The sequence below is a fragment of the Oenanthe melanoleuca genome, chromosome 3, assembly GCF_029582105.1.
Source record: "Oenanthe melanoleuca isolate GR-GAL-2019-014 chromosome 3, OMel1.0, whole genome shotgun sequence".
In the NCBI taxonomy this organism is placed as follows: domain Eukaryota; kingdom Metazoa; phylum Chordata; class Aves; order Passeriformes; family Muscicapidae; genus Oenanthe; species Oenanthe melanoleuca.
Genome location: NC_079336.1, coordinates 43,310,471 through 43,326,966, shown reverse-complemented (window position 1 = coordinate 43,326,966; position 16,496 = coordinate 43,310,471). Strand labels below are relative to the sequence as shown.

Genomic DNA, 16,496 nt, shown 5'->3' with positions numbered 1-16,496 from the left:
GTAGTGTAGTAGGTGGACTTTCAGAAAAATATATCTATATCAAATTTAGGACCTTGGGCTATACAAAAAGCAGCAGGAAGCATAAATTTACCAGCATCAAGTCAAATGCCTGCAGCTTTTCCAGCTCCTTCTTCAGCTGCTTGTCTCTTCTCACACCTGAATTCATACATCCCATTAGTCTGACCCGTCCCCTTGCAGTGCCAGTTTGTCAATCAGCCAGGCTGTGGGACCAGCCAGGTTTTCACATCTTCCCCTGCTGAGGCTGTAAAGCACGCAGGGCTTTTGTCTGTTTGCCAGCTGGCAAGCTGAACAAGTGGCTTTGTAAGGCAAACCGTGCACAGCCGGGATTACGCTGGGTGTGCGACGTGGGATTTACCTGATCCCTGTGTAGGCGAGTCATATCCATGTCATGATTCTCCCTGCTTTGTGTGCCACATCCTTCCGTTTCCTGAGTAATGCTGTGCTCCTGTAGTCTGTTGTTTGGAATCATGGTGTGCTTTTCAGGGAATGACTGTTACAGGTTGTCAGCATAGGAAATGCACCTTGAAATCCTATGGTGTATCTTTTTCATGAAGCTCTCTGCTGTGTATCTTAGGTTTAGAGAGAAAATTATTATGCTTATTATTAGGGATTGATTGATTATCCTCTGGTGTGTTATCCTCCTGTACATGTGTACAAAATGTAGAGTTTTAAGCAAGAAAAGGGAAATTATGAATTAGCCTGGCTGTGCTTGCTCATTGAAGAGATGGAATGCTAATAAGGAGTTTGTGGAACAGTGTCAATAATATGGTGTCATATACTCTGAGCATTTTAGTATTAAACCAAAGTACTGTATTTATTTATTGGAATAAATCTATTAAGTTCATTGTCTTCAGAATGTACACAGGTTCAAAGAGTGGTATACTCAGTTTTACTTTTGTTGGAAATGTCTCCACTATATGACAGACAGTTAGAAATCTTGCAGGATTGCCAAGCAGCTCTAAGCAGGTACATTTGGTGTTATTTGTATAACCAACAACCCAAAGGAAAAGCAGCTGAAGTATAAAAAGATCTAAGACTTAAATTTTTAGATGAGGTAAACCTCAGTTATTCTAACTGGACTTTTGCCAGCTGTTAACAACTTGTACTTCATCACAGGTACAAAATATATAGGGTTGTTTATGACTGCAAAAATACCTACAGAAATTGAGACTCCTAGCTGACATTCAGACTTTATAATACTTCTTTCACACACTTAAAAAGGCTTCTGAGCAGCTAATTAAAGCTATTAAAAAGAATAAAAGACACTGTGATGAATTAGAACCTAAGGGTAAAAAGGAGGAAACTTCTCCAGGAATACACAACATTGCCAAGTGTAATAAACTTCAAAAGCCAAGCTGAAAATCAAATAAATCCCATCTTTAGCCTCACGAAGGATGTTGCCAATATGCTTAGGTAAGAAGACAGAACATTCCAGGAACTGCAAGCCTTCTGGAAAAAGTCCTGCCTTCTGCCCCTTTGTGATCACACAATAGAAATCCAACTTGGTGTATGTACACATGTATGTGTACACTTGCATGTGTTATGGGAACCTGAGTAAAAAAAAACACAGTCTTCAGCTTAAACAGGTGTTGCCAAAGGCCTTTGTGATAGCAGGGCCAGAGTTGTCCTCTCATCTTGTATAAAGGCACATTACTATCAACCTGTTTCTATAAAATAAATACTATATCTATAAAAAATATTATTTATAGATAAAATGCGTGTGCTAAAATGCTCTTTGCTACTCTGTTGGAAAACTGTTTCCGGTATTGTTTGTGATTTTTAAAAAAAAGAGCCCAAACTAATGAAAAGATCTGCTGCTTTATCTAATGGAAGTCTTATGCTGGAAGGGTAGCTTTCAGGCGCACCTGGACTTCACAGGTGCAGTAACTGAAGACCAGGGAGGGAGAGAAATATGAGACTAAATAGGTGTACTGTTTCCAGAATTAAAAGTGCAAAGCTTATCAGTTGTGGTCACTTTTCCATTAATCTTTATCTAAATTCTAATGAAATAGAAAAAACTCTTGAAATTGAGGGAGGTATATAGGCTTTGCCAGGAGTGGGTAAAAATAGTTGCAATCTCTGTTTAATGTGTTGTGTAGTATTGTTTTCCTTTGGATCTTGCATAAAGGTAATTGATTATTCCTAATGACCATGCTTAAAAGTCAAGGTGGCTCTGAATTAGACAGAGAAGGCTCATGGTGATTAAACAGATTAAAAAGCATTTGACTATTTTCATGTGTTGGAACATAGAATCACCTCCTATTAAAGCCCATTGATCTCAGTAACATAAGCTTAAGAGATTTGCTGCTTTGGCATCTCAGTGGGCCCTCGGTGGAGCTGCTGCCTACATGCAAGGAATGCAAAGTTTGGCTTGCTGATCCATAAAGGTAAAATCTATACCTGAAGACAGAGAGCAGTTTTAGTAGTAAAAGAATTATGAAATGGTGTTGGCAAATGTTATTAGGTACTTTTGGACTACTGAATGGTATTTTGCAGCCACAGTACACAATTTGTTGTACTATTAGGAGAGACAGAGTACTGATATCTAGGTGAGAAAAATTTCCTGTGAAGCTAAATAGAAGACAATGTGCTAGAACATTACAGCCATGTTTTCCTCATAGTCTGACAATATCTTGCCATGGCTAGATGAATCTGTATTTGCTGTAAAATGCCCAAGATGCAACAGTAGTTGTTTATATTTTAACCAACATTAGGCAATTCCAGATTAATCCAAACAAAATTTATCTGGTGGGGTTTTTTCAAATGGCAATATCCCCTTTCAGTGTCACTGCAGGACATTACAATGAGAAAAGCTTTCCGGAGTTCCACAATTCAAGACCAGCAGCTGTTTGACCGCAAAACTCTGCCCATTCCTCTGCAAGAAACTTATGACATTTGTGAACAGCCTCCTCCACTTAACATTCTCACCCCTTACAGGTTAGTAAAAAAATTAATTAAAAATAATTTGCAGCTTTTTTAATGTAATAGAGAGGATATATCCAGGCACCTTGCTCACATTCAGTAGCACTTGAATATTTAAGGAGCCAGACTAGAAAACTGTGAAGCTGCTGGAGGAATGAAAGCAGCAGAAGACATTATAAGCATTAAAATTTTGCTCCATTTTACTCAAATCTTAACTCAGTGTAATATGGTAGGAAATTCATTTTTATTTTCTGTATTTATTAAACCATATGCTGTACTTGGATGTGAAGGGAAGAAATTAAACAGGTAATTGTGCAGAAAGAGTGATCTTCAATGTTGTTTGATGTCCCAGAGATTCAGTTTGAATCAATAGCTGAACATGAGCAGCCACACAAACTTGCTCAATATTTTAACAGCAAGATTTGAGTTATTGGAGTGGGAGTTCTCTAATTTATGACATTTTCTTTTTTTGTCTGGAGCTTGTGTTGAAGTTATCTTTCTTAAATTAGGACCTTGAATGCCAGGAAAGATAGTGAAAAGTGATGGTGCAGGAGGTCAGTGATCTCTCTTTTGTGTTCCTCAGTGAAACATTTCAGGGTCTGAGATACAATATATTCCTTAATATGCCCTTGCTTTGTCTTAATGTTTGGATTCATGTCTTGTCAAATAAATAGTGTGCCCTGTTTGTGTCTCTGTATTTCAGGGATGATGGAAAAGAGGGTTTGAAGTTTTATACCAATCCTTCATATTTCTTTGATCTGTGGAAGGAAAAAATGTTGCAGGACACCGAGGACAAAAGAAAAGAAAAGAGGAAGCAGAAGGTACGTATGTTAACTTTATATGGTTTCCTCTTTGTTTTTTTCCTAGAAAGGATTTGTTTGCAGATATGCTACTTTAATAGCAATCCAGACTTGACAGAATCATCTTTATTCAACTCAAGCTACTTGTATTCATACAGTTCCATCAACTTCAATAATTAAATAATGGTAATAATAGTAGTAGTAAAATAATAAAGAAGGGCGTAATGCTTTCATGCTGTCTTAATGTAACCAACTTTTGCCAAAATTTTTAGGTATTCTAGCAATCACTCAGAAAGGAGAAATACAGAAAGAATAAATAATTTCACATAAAGAATTAATTTCACTTAAACACTTACTTGTAAGACAAAATTTTTACAATCTTACAGGTGAAAAAGCTTGAATGACATATTCTAATAGATATGTTTAAATTAGAAATAAATTAGTAGGAATAAAACACTTAGTTTATATTTTCTTAAAATTAAACAAGCACTTTTGCAAAAGGTAATGCTACTTTTTTGTTTGACCATTATTCTGTATGTTTCATACATAGTAGAGAGAGTAAATACCAGTGTCAGATTCATAATTTGATTTCAGACTTAGAATAAAAAGCTACTTAAACAGGTATTTTTCTCTATATTATTCAGTTACTTATCCACTGGACTCAAGTTTCTGGCTCTTACAAGTCTTTCTGTTCTATATATTATGTTTAGCCTGAAAGCAAATTTTTTTTGCATTTGAAATGGGATTGTTTTTCATAATTTTGTGGCTGATGTTTATGTGCAAGTGATTAAAAACCACTGTCTCAGTTGTCAGTTTTGTTTGCACAACTCTCCTACAGCAGAAAAATCTAGATCGCCCTCATGAACCAGAGAAAGTGCCAAGGGCACCTCATGACAGACGGAGAGAGTGGCAGAAGTTAGCCCAAGGTCCAGAGCTCGCAGAAGATGATGCTAACCTCTTACATAAGCACATTGAAGTTGCTAATGGCCCAGCTTCACATTTTGAATCCAGGTTCCTTTTTGTTTTTTCTATCCTTTGTGAAGTGTATTCGTACTGCGTAGTGAGCACGCGTGAGAAATGGTCAATGATGAGGTGCTACTGCCCCCCTTAAAAGGCACTGGAAATCACTGATTTAGCTTAATCTAAACTCAGTTTTAAAATTCTTAGTGTGTCCTTAAAGGGGTAGTTGCTATGTTGTTATTTTTAAGGGTAGCATAGATCCTCATTGTATCCTTGAGCATGTATTGTCTGCAGCTTGATGAAGGTGTAGGATCACTGCTGCCAGCTTGTACCCAGGTGTGTCACTTTATTCCAGTCCTGGCCTACAAAATCCCCATTCTTCCAGCCTCTTCATTTTTCTTAAGCAAACTCTGCCAAGAATATATCATGTGTGTGTGATGTGAACAAGTGTCCACTTGGAACTCAAATGAGAATGCTGAGCTTCTCTTTACTCTTGAACAAATCCATTATTTGATTGACATTTCTGGTTATAGCCTATTACAAAATCCAACCTGTTGAATTCTCATTTCACAGCACTTATTTGCTGGTGGCTAAAAGTAGCATTTCACATGGTAAACACCTGCTGTGCTTATTCTTCTGATCTTGGTGCAAAATCAAGTCCGTTTTACCAGCCAAGAAACATCTGATAGCAAAGAGGACTGACAAGTAATGTTAGTACATTTGGGGATATACTTTTGGTTAAGGAGTCTTGGGTGTTTTGTTTCGTTGTTTTTTAGGGTTTTTTTCATTAAAAAGTATTCATTATCCTCCCAAAAATTGGTTAATTTCCCCCCCCATCTTTCTGTGGTCATAAGCATACCATAAGAGAGTATTTTGTTTAGCTTTGTAAGACCTTCAAACAAGCTCAGTAGTGATGGTGAGTAATTATGGCAGCTCTAGGAGAGAGTGTTTGCTTCCTGAAAAGCAGAAAAACCTGCTTGTAGAAAACTTAGCTCAATTCAGAATGTGAAAATGCTCTCAGTGCGTTTCACTCAGTGGGGTACAAGTTAAGTTATGGTGATTAGCATTTTTCTAGGAACAGCTTTATAGTATCTCCATAAACTGCTGTGTCAAGTCATTGGCAGAAACATCTGCTTTCCTGCTGTCCTTTTGTTGTGTTGTGTGTTGGGTTCCACTTTAGACATGCTTGTTTTATATCCAGGATCCTGGCCTAAACCTTGATTATCTCAGTGCTAGTAATGCAATTATTAATAATGCTGAAGTGCTTGAGAGCACTGCACGTGCAGAATATGTTCTTCAGAACAGCACCACGCTTTGGAATAAACAGGGAAGATTTTTCACCCCTGAAGAATTTTAATAGGTTTAGATACTACAGTGGTGGCAGTATGTGGAAATGCAGAGTGTTGCTCTACTTGTTGGAAAGTGTTCTACAAACACTTTTGCTCCAAATTTATCAAAGAGTTTTTAAAATAAAAATATGTAATTGAATAGTTAATTAAAATTCACTAACTGATCAGGTCCTTGAGGTGTGTCTAAAGTTGTCATTAACAAGTTGAATCACTTTTATTTACTGCTACTACTCAATAATAGATATTGATTGAGTGCTGTGTCTATTAAAGCAGCGAGTTCTCTATCTATTGGAATAAAGATTCCCTGACAGAAGTTCAGCTAAATTATTCAGTTGTAAATTCTGCCATTTTAATGTCGATGGATGTTTCATGAATATTATAAAAGAAGAGTAGTTCTGATCATATTGCTGTGTTTATTTAACTCAAAATAATGTGACTAATAAACACTAAGGTCACACACATACTGTAGAAACTATCTGATATGCCTGTCAAAATCAAACCCTTGAGCTGCTAGAAGTAATAACAGGGAAACTGGGATAAATTATTGAAAAGCCACACTGTATAATACACAACACTAGTGGAGAGAAGACACTTGCATTCAGAAGTCAGACTGAGCAGTAGGTGAGGGCACTAATACTCCTGCTAGAGGTGAAGTTGGACCATTTCCCGTTTGTCTGCAGATCTCAAGCCTACGTGGACCACATTGACGGCTCGTATTCCCTTTCGGCGCTGCCCTACAGCCAGATGTCGGAGCTGCTGAGCAGAGCCGAGGAGCGCGTGCTGGTGCGGCCGCACGAGCCGCCGCCGCCGCCGCCCATGCACGGGGCCGCCGAAGTGAAGCCCGTGCCCCCCTGCGTCAGGTACCGCCCGGAAACCCGCCTGCACGTCCACCGGGCTGCTCCAGTCCTCTGCCGCCCCACCAACGGCTGGCAGCCTTATTCCTGAGCTGCCCAGACACCCAGGGCAGCCCGCAGCCCCAGCGAGCCGCCAGGAGCAGGGCTGCAGGAGCAGGGCTGCAGGAGCCGGGTGGAAGGCTGGCATCTAAATCCCACACGGTGCCCTGGTGGAGACAGGTCTCCCTTGCCATTAGTACTGTGGCCGTGCTGCCTCCTGAGCTAAATGGCAAGACAGATAACTGTATGGAAAGTGTTTCTGTGAAATATGTTAGCATTTCAGGATGTAGCTTTGGAGCTTGGGAAATTTGTGCAACTGAGCTGTGTTTCAGCCTACATGAAAAGGAGAATATATTACAGTAAGACAGTCAGCTGTCAAAACTATGTATTCGTCACATTTGCTAAATTGCAAGTGCTTCCCTCTCCCAAAGTGTTTTTATTTTCTATTTCTTCATACCTTTTGAGAAGTGAATACATACATAGAATATTTTTTAGAAGTGAAAATTTCTTTGTCACTCTCCTATTTTTTTATTCCAAAAGTCTTATTTTATGGTCAGGTACACACAACTTAGAATAGAGGACAGTTAATTCAGATGGAGTTATTACATCAGTAAGATGTTAGTCTCTTGAAAAGAATGATTTTTACTCCTTAGATGATCATGTACATATATGCATTACTCTTTAGACTAATTTACCACAACAGTTTAAAGAAATCCTTCAGTGGTCTTTCAGGAAAATAAGTTTACTGTTCTTTCTTGTTTTCTTCACCTATTCATTGTCCTATAATGAGTATATAGCATATAACTGGACCTCTTTGTACATAGTAGTGATGACCTTTGATATTAGTCTCACTCATTTTGTCATCACACCTTAAATATATATTTCAAATTACTTTGTCCTCATTGTTTGCATTGTCTTATTTTGGTTTTAAAGTTATGTGAATCAAAGCAGTTAATCCATTGCTAGTTCCCTGACTTGAGAAAAATAATTTAGATTGACTTAGGTTCAGCAGGGAAGAATTTGTACTAGTATAGGAAACCTTTGATAAAGATGCAGGTACATTGTATAAAAACATAAATTTGGTTAATAGCTGAATTTGAGAAGAGGTCTTTTGCATGCTCCATACTGAGAATTAGACTTCCTTGTTTATGAGGTGTCGACAAACACCCTGAAATCATCATAGTAGATACTATGATGTACGTACTGGGCTCTTTATTGCCCAAGTTTCAATGTTCTTAAGCTGCAGAAGTGAATCTATAACTATTTTTTCCACTCTCTAGCTCTAATAACTCTGTTCTGTTATTGGATGTTGCAGTTCTACTCCTGGCTTGGTAGAAAATCGCCCTCAGTCACCAGCAACAGGCAGAACACCGGTGTTTGTGAGCCCCACTCCTCCTCCTCCGCCGCCACCACCTCTTCCGTCTGCTTTGTCGACCTCATCATTAAGAGCTGCAATGACTTCCACCCCTCCACCCCCAGTCCCACCCCCACCACCGCCTCCCACAGCTGCTCTGCAGGCCCCAGCTGTGCCACCTCCACCAGCTCCTCTCCAGATTGCTCCTGGAGTTCTTCATCCAGCTCCACCTCCAGTTGCTCCTCCCCTAGCACAACCCTCTCCCCCTGTCACTAGAGCTGCCCAAGTGTGTGAAGCTGTACCTGTTCACCCAGTTCCTCCACAAGCTGAAGTACAGGGACTTCCTCCACCACCCCCACCTCCTCCCCTGCCACCTCCTGGCATTCGACCCTCCTCCCCAGTCACAGTTGCAAACCTTTCTCATCCTCCTCCTGTTCTGCACCCTCCTTCCACGACCATTGTCCCTGGCCCTCATGCACCCATAATGCCTCCATCTCCACCAGCCCAAGTGATTCCTGCTCCTGAGCCCAAACGCCATCCTTCAACTCTTCCTGTAATCAGTGATGCTAGAAGCGTTCTGCTGGAAGCTATACGGAAAGGTAACGTTGGCTATTGAGCACCTAAAGGAACAATCCCAGAAACCTGCTGAATACTTGTGACCTTTGAGAGATGGAATATTTCACATGTGTGAGAAGTTAGAGGAATTCATCTTAGGTCTGTTTCTGTTTTCTGTTCTCTACAGTGTATGTATTGCCAAGTAAACAGGTTTTTTTCAATTTGTAATTGCACTTATCAGATGTTTAGTTTGGATGGCAAAACTGGTTCTCTGTGGAAGTTAGATTACAGAAAAAAGTACATGTGTTCGTAGATGATCTGTGGAGATTATCTTTCCATTTCTGTTTACCTGCAAATGTAGCTATTTTTGATCATCTACAGATTGTGTAGAAGACAAAAACACTGGTTTTCACAGACTATTAGATAAAAGCAAAACAGATCAATTGACATTGGAATTTTGATCATCTGTCACTGTATTACAACAAGATATAAGCAATGTTCAGAAATCATTGCTCTTCGAAGACTTCAAGCTGTTAAGTATCTGATCTGGACACAGTGCAGTGATGGAGCAGCCTTTGCCTTGCAAGGTGCCCATGGCAGAGTGCAAGGGAAGGGCAGAGCTGCAGGGCAGTGTTTTCCTGATGATCTCATGAGGAGCTGGGTGTGCCAGCTGTACCTTTCACCTTATGTTGCCCATGGCCAGGAAAATTCCTGCTGCACTGTATGTGCTGCTGTTTGATGGTGGGGTGTGTTTCAGTAGTTAAGATCTCTCAAATGTTTCAAGTCCTACATTCTTCTACTCTACCCCTGCAAGTGCAACAAAGCACAGAATCTGCATGGTATTGTAATATCAGCAGATAGGCTATAGCACAAATTCAAAATATTCTTGCGTGTCTATATGCACGTGAATTGATAACATCATTGAAGTCTAAAGAAATGTTGACAACAGTTAGTACAGCAGGGGTGTGTGAACATGCGTAGAGAATGTCAGCAAAAATGAGAAAGTAGAGCCTGCTGGTATAATCAAGGTCATTGCTGAAAATACTTTTGACCACATCATGCCCAAGAAACAAAGGCTCAAGTTACCACAGCTTTGATCTCCCAAGTAGCACTTCATCCCAAACCAAATCATTACATGATAAAAAACTGGGTTACAAGAGGTGCTCTCTTGTTAGGATACTCAGATAGCTATCAATTTTCATTAAAATTAAGAATAGAGAGTCTAGAAAACGTTTGGAAATGCAAATAGCAAAATGGCTTAATCACTTACAGTGGTACTAAAAATGTGTTTTAATGGGAAATCAGAACCAGGATATTGCAGTAGAAGGACTCAAGCTCTTGTCTGACGCTGTAATTCTGACATTCCTCTCTTTAAAACCTTGACAAAAAAAAAATTCTACTTGAGCAGGACAGTGTCTTCTGTCTTGTTTTTATTGCAAAGCATTTTGTGAATCCTGAGCTAAATTCATCACAGTGTTGAAGGAGGAGAGTGACGTGTTTGTGCTCTGCTGTTGTGCAGGTATTCAGCTCCGCAAAGTGGAAGAGCAGCGGGAACAAGAAGCTAAGCACGAGCGCATCGAGAATGATGTTGCCACCATCCTCTCCCGTCGCATTGCTGTGGAATACAGTGATTCAGAAGATGATTCAGAATTTGATGAAGTAGATTGGCTAGAGTAAAATTCTTACGTTGCTGTACACTGCAAAATCGAATGCTAATGTCCATTGTGGTGCTTGTTCTTTGAAAGTTTGATGGTCATTTCTAGTGTTTTTTGTATTCTTTTCTTAACATAATTAATCCATGTTTTTCTACTTTTCAGTTTACAAAGAGCTCCTAGTGCATCTTCAAAACTAAATGTTTTACAGTGGCTTTTCTTACACATCTCTTTTGAAAGAACATACTTTGTTCCAATAGACCACTAAGTATTAAGCATGGGCAGCTGTTGGTAGAGTAGCAGTTTCAATTTTTTGGCATATCTTAACTGTGCACTTTGTGAATTTTAAGTTGATGAAGGCAACTGAGATTGACATTCCAAGGGCAGCTGTATGTACTAATGAGCCTTATTCCACTTCTGATAGTGTTTTAGAACATTAAACCTAGCTATCAAAATATCACTGCCTCGATCACACCTGTACACTAAAAGTACATATAGTTAGCAGCACTGAACACACTGAAAAGCAAATGGATCTTTGGGGGGGTTTATTATTGTTTTATTGTTGTTTTTAAATAATTATGGCCTTATTTGAATGTTTAGAGATTCCCCTTCCCTTCTTCCCTCCCAGGTACATATTGTGTGGTACTATTTTGCCTGCATAATAAAAGTTTAAAGTTTTTTTTTTCCTCGTGAAATCTTTTGACTTAAACATGCTGTGTAACTTATGTAACTGTTAAAATAACAGTTTGATTTAATAAATGGTTCATTTTAAATGTTTCTGCGTGTTTCTCTTTCAATGAAGCCTGCTTTTCACTGGTATACCTGAGAGATCCTTGGATTTCAGGTATTGAATCTGTGGTGTAAAAAGTTACAGCACATATTATGTACCTGATCTAACAAGAGACTATCATTAAATGGTGTCTATGCGCATCTACTGGAAAAAAAAAAAAACAACAAACCAGCTGAAATCTCATCATGATCTTAGCTTAAAAAAAAATTACAAATATAGAATTGGGAACTTGTGGCTAATTGGCTTTAGGGTTTGTTTTTTTTTAAAAAAAAAGTGCTTTACCATCAATGTATCTCAGGGTGATGCAGCAGTTAAAATCATGATTGATAAAAGATGACTTTTTAAAGTGCTGTCTAGCAGTATAGTGGATGTTTTGCACAGCTTTTGTATTTCTCTTCCCTGGAGTAACTCCTTCAAGTCTGAGCACATAGTCAAAAGCCTGTTGAGAAGGGAAGCATGAGAGAGTGCAAGAGCTCTCTTATCCTGTGATCTCATTCCTGGAAGATGAAATCCTAAAATAGAGGAAAAGTCTTTAAAGTCAGAATGAGATTTCTGAAGGTGGAGCAAGAAGTGTTCTACATGTTACAAACCAGTTTGCAGGGACACGTGGTTGTTAGCCTTCTCTTGGAACTGGGCAAAACTCCCGAGGAATAGACTGGGGTAGGAATAGTGTGCAGCAACCCTTGCAGCTTCACTGTCACCATCCCAGCCTCTGCTGTGATCATGCACATGGCCTGCCCCGCTCAAGACTTTCTCATCTGCAACAGTAATGCCTTTGTTGGTTTTGTGGAAGAAAAAATATTGTCACAGTTTGTGAATCTGCATCTTTGTAACTATGGCTGCAGATCTCTGTGCCCCATTCTCTCTGACAGCTCCTTCACAGTAACACCATCTGGTTTGTTCTGTTGTTGTTCTCCTTCGGCTTCCGAAGCGGTGTCCTTCTTAACCCCTCATTGTAGTGACAGAGAAAGGGTGTCAGAGGCACTGCTGCATGAATATTTGATGGTGTTTCCTTGGATCTCAGTAATCCTAACTCACCAAACCTAACTAACTTGTCCAGGAACTAAATGTGAGATCCTATTGATGCAGCTGTAAAGATTTGAGATCATAAAGCAAAGTACATTGTGTGCACCTACAGCTCCCCTTTAACCAGGGACCCAGATCTGCACTCCAGGCAGCTGAAAGAAGATCTTGTCCCTGAATTTCTTGTGTAGTTCTGCCATTCACAAAATTACATTCCAACTGATGTTTATACCTGTTCCTTTCTCAAGTCTCTATAAAACTCCTGATTTTTCTGGTGGATATTACAGAAAGCCTACGTTGTCACTTAAATGGAGCAGCAGTATTTCTGTGCCCAGGCTATAGCTGTTCAAATTAGTGCATCTCACCATCATGCCTGCATTAGTGGGTGTGCTCTGAGCATGTCCAGGAACTGTGAATGATTATAACTTACATAAAGTGAAAAAAAAGGGAAGAAATTTAAGTGAAAAACGCCCTTATGCTACTGCAGTTATCATATAGCACACTTGAAGGCATTAAAAAAAAAGTCCTTATTGACAAATGGTTGTTATTGACCTGTTTTGCTGTCCTGCTGATTAATAATATCCCTTCCAAGCCGGTACCCAGGGCAGACAAAGCACTCATTTAATATGACACAGTCACACAAAGTAATGAACCTTGTCTGTGAAAAGTCAAGAGTTAAATTCAGTTAACATTTCAAAGGCAGGATTCTTGGCCTTCTGCCACTGCTACAGCTTTCTGCCATAGCAACTCGTCTCCAGATAGGAATAGCATGATTCACTAGTAGCAAGAGGTGATTGTTGAATTTGAATATTTGTGTTTGTAGATCAACTCTGAGCCGTGCATTTGCAATCTCAGTGATTTGTGTCCCTCTTACCATGGTCTCCAACTGCCTTTCTGGTTTGGTGGAATTCTGTGCAGAGGGCTGCTGGGCTCTTCATGCCTGTGATTAGATGTGTAATAGATTATTGATTGCTTTGTCTTGTAAGGTACTAAATCAAGTCTTTTGTATTGAACTGTTTATGGAGTCTGTTGTTTACCTCTGTACATTTGCAGCAGCTGGTTAAAACCAAGGCTTGAAGTCTGACATAAATATAATGTGTCAGTAATGGCCCATATAAGTGAAGGGAAACCTTTGTTTGTCTTCACACTTTTCTCAAACTGTAATCTGGGAGAGTTAAAAATTATCTACCTCTCCTACTGAGAACTGGGGGGAGGAGAACAATATAAAGTGCATAGAAGAACCAAAATCTGCATGGTGGCAAACAACTAGGAAGGTGCAGAATTGGTCACTCGGGGTTTTTATTAAAAGATAAAACTAACGCTGCAGCCATCATGGACAAACCAGAAACAAATCAATAAATGGAAGAGAACAAGGACTGAAGAAGCAAAAAAAAGCAAAAAAAGAGACGTAATTATGGTGCGTTGTTGGTTTTTTTTGTGGTGTGATATGAGCAGTAACCAATACATAACCAATAGTATTAAGGGATTATGTTATCTCCCAGTAAATTGGGATTTTGAAAGCAGGAGGCATATTGAAAGACCTTTAGTTGATATGATTATTATTTTCTGCATGTTACACAAGAGTGCACCCCTCAACGTTTAGGACACTGACACACGCCTGTTTGATGGATGCACAGACGTTCCTCAGAAGGTGCCCTGGGGCCCGGGTGTGCCAGCAGGTACCCACAGTCCCCAAGGCATAGCAACAGACTCTTGAGGATGACGGGACTGTCTTGGCTTGGATGCAGCTGCCAGCCCTGAGGTGTATCCCCACTGATCCCCCTGGGGGCTGTGCGCCCTTGTCTGCTGGGAGGATGCAATGGGAACGGACCCTGCCATATCCCAGTGGCAGATCTCGTATCCCAGCCCAGGGATCCCCACGGGAGGGGGTTCAGGACGCGGTGCAGAAGCCCCTGCTTGGCAGGCGGGTGCACTTACAGCAGTGCAGGGTTATGGCAGCTGCCAGAGCCCCGAAACCCAGCCCTGCCACAAAGCACAGCAGTTCCAAGAGGAGACACGGAGGCAACAGGCTCTGCCGCCCAGGGCTGCATCGGCAAAAGATCTGACAGAAATTCGACTCGAGCTCCATCAAGTGTCCGCTTTGTCTCCTCAGCCACAGGCCGGAAAGAGTTTTACTGTCCCCGATTCTCTTTTGCAAGTGGGGACATTAAACACTAGGAGAGGAACAACAGCCAGAGACCCGGGGCAGCAGCAACAGTGATCTCCTTTTTGGATCCTCTGCCAATTGTTCCCTCTCCTTTCCCCTCCTAGCTACTTTTCACACTTGAGCGATTCTCAGCCGTGCTAGTCTGCCCACGGGAGAATTTTCACGCGCTCTTTGTGGCTGCGGCTGGGAGAGACCTCCCTGATTCCCAAACTGCATCTCGAGTAGATCCCCAGCCCTCCTTAAATGTGAGTTCCCTCCGTCTCCCTCCCCTCGTTCAGCCCTGATGAGCTGGGCCGGGTTTAAGTGCTTCAAGAGCAGGTTCCTGGCAACTCGAGGACTCGCGTTTTGCCAGCATGCGTGCGGGGAGCGCTCCCGTGAGCGAGGGACTTGGCTGTCAGCGCCGGGGCTCAGTGAGCGCTGGCAGCACCGCCAGCAGCTGCGAAGGCAGGGGATGGGACCTCATCCCCACCCCAGCTGCTGCTAGAAGAGGACACACGGACAAACCTCAGGAAATGGGCACTGGGTTACAGAGCAGATACAGCGAGGTTTTTCCCCCCTGCTGGCTCCTGTGCCTGGAGAATGGGTTCTGCCACATTAGTCATCGCTCATGTTCCTCAGCTGCCAGCAACCCTTGACAGCAGCATCAGTAACAGCCTCTAAAGAAAATTGCTTCCAGCCCATTTCTTCTAAATTCTTATTTTTACCATATTTGCAGGCTCTGAGCAATTGCTCCAGCTATCTTCCTTTTGGCGACTGGGTTCAGATCAGAGAAGACATCAAGCATCTCTCACCAAACGGGGCTGAGTATTCCCTTCTCACGTTTCTTTATCTGATGGTTCAATAACTTCACTTTCAGACACAAGACAGCTGAGTGCCCCCTACAGACAGGTCGTTTTCATTTCCCACCTTCCCCATTTTAATGCCTTTAATGTCAGTGGTATTTATTGCAAAATTTGTGATATTTTTGCACAGCTTCACGGCAGTATCATTCCAATAAAGCTGAAAAATACCTCCCTTTAATGAGATCTTCCACTGTGTTTTAACCACCTCTACTCCTCTGCAAGGCATTTCCTTCACCACAATTTTAAAATCTCAGAACAGGTCTCTTTCTCAACCCACCCCAGTGCCTCCTGTGGAGCAAGATCCATGCTCAGTGTCATATTATCACAGCTTGATTTTGCACTTCAGTATCAGCCAGAAATAACTTCAGAAACTGCCTGAGACTTCTAACCTTGTGAGAAAGCAGCTCACAACCCAGGTCTTGGCATGCTGGTGTAGTTTAGAAATTCCTCTTCATGCTAAGCAAATGCTGGAGGCTGGATTTTTCCCAGTTGCATATTGGCAAAGCCAAAAGCAGCTTGTAAACATCATCAGCAGGAGACACAGCCCCATGCAGGGATGTAGGAGGTCATCAAGCAGCCTGGGCAAGGGTTGTTTTGCACCCACATTGCACCCCAGATAAGGATGCATCTCCTGGGTTTTAAAAGCACAGAGAAGTTAGCAGTGCTCCCAAATAGGACAGGTGCTCCCCACAAGCCAGCATCCATCACTGGTCAGTGGGAATCCTGGCAGTAATTCAGTTGTGGTTAATTAAAAGAAAACATTAGGATAACTCTCCTGCTTCTTTATACTTTGTCTTCTGCAAGATACCTGTGCACCAGCACCTGCCAGGGGATGTTTCACTGCCAGTGATTATCTTTGGAGGAATTAGAAGTACGAAGAGCAACTCAATCCCTGTTCCCAAAGCAGACAGACCCCAGATCTGGGAGCAGCCAAATATATCTGGGCCTCCCAGATAGCTCCTGCAACTCACTCTGTAGATCTCTCTGATGGAGATCCAAAGTCACGTGGAAAAGTTGACACCCTAAACCCCAGAAATTTTAAGGCCAGGCTTTGATGACTCCTTGGGTTTTGAAGTTTTCCACTGACTTGCCACCTTACAGCTTGCAAAATCCCAGGATGAGAGGTTGTCCTGAAGAACCTGCAAGTGGGGGTACAGCCAGCCCTATC

At 41.2% G+C, this 16,496-nt stretch overlaps 1 protein-coding gene across 2 annotated transcripts in view; it reads left to right on the top strand.

Moving 5' to 3' along the window:
- WASF1 (WASP family member 1) overlaps positions 1 to 11,283 on the top strand; it is an 86,811-nt gene extending 75,528 nt beyond the window's left edge. The window contains exons 4-9 of one of the 2 annotated variants that reach the window (XM_056487484.1): positions 2,805 to 2,958; positions 3,647 to 3,764; positions 4,582 to 4,754; positions 6,733 to 6,912; positions 8,261 to 8,898; positions 10,374 to 11,283. In XM_056487484.1, the coding sequence (XP_056343459.1) occupies positions 2,805 to 2,958; positions 3,647 to 3,764; positions 4,582 to 4,754; positions 6,733 to 6,912; positions 8,261 to 8,898; positions 10,374 to 10,531 (1,421 nt within the window). In that variant the 3' untranslated portion in view covers positions 10,532 to 11,283. The remainder of the gene's footprint in view (positions 1 to 2,804; positions 2,959 to 3,646; positions 3,765 to 4,581; positions 4,755 to 6,732; positions 6,913 to 8,260; positions 8,899 to 10,373) is intronic. The other variant, XM_056487483.1, reaches the window with a different exon arrangement.
- Positions 11,284 to 16,496: the final 5,213 nt, after the last annotated feature.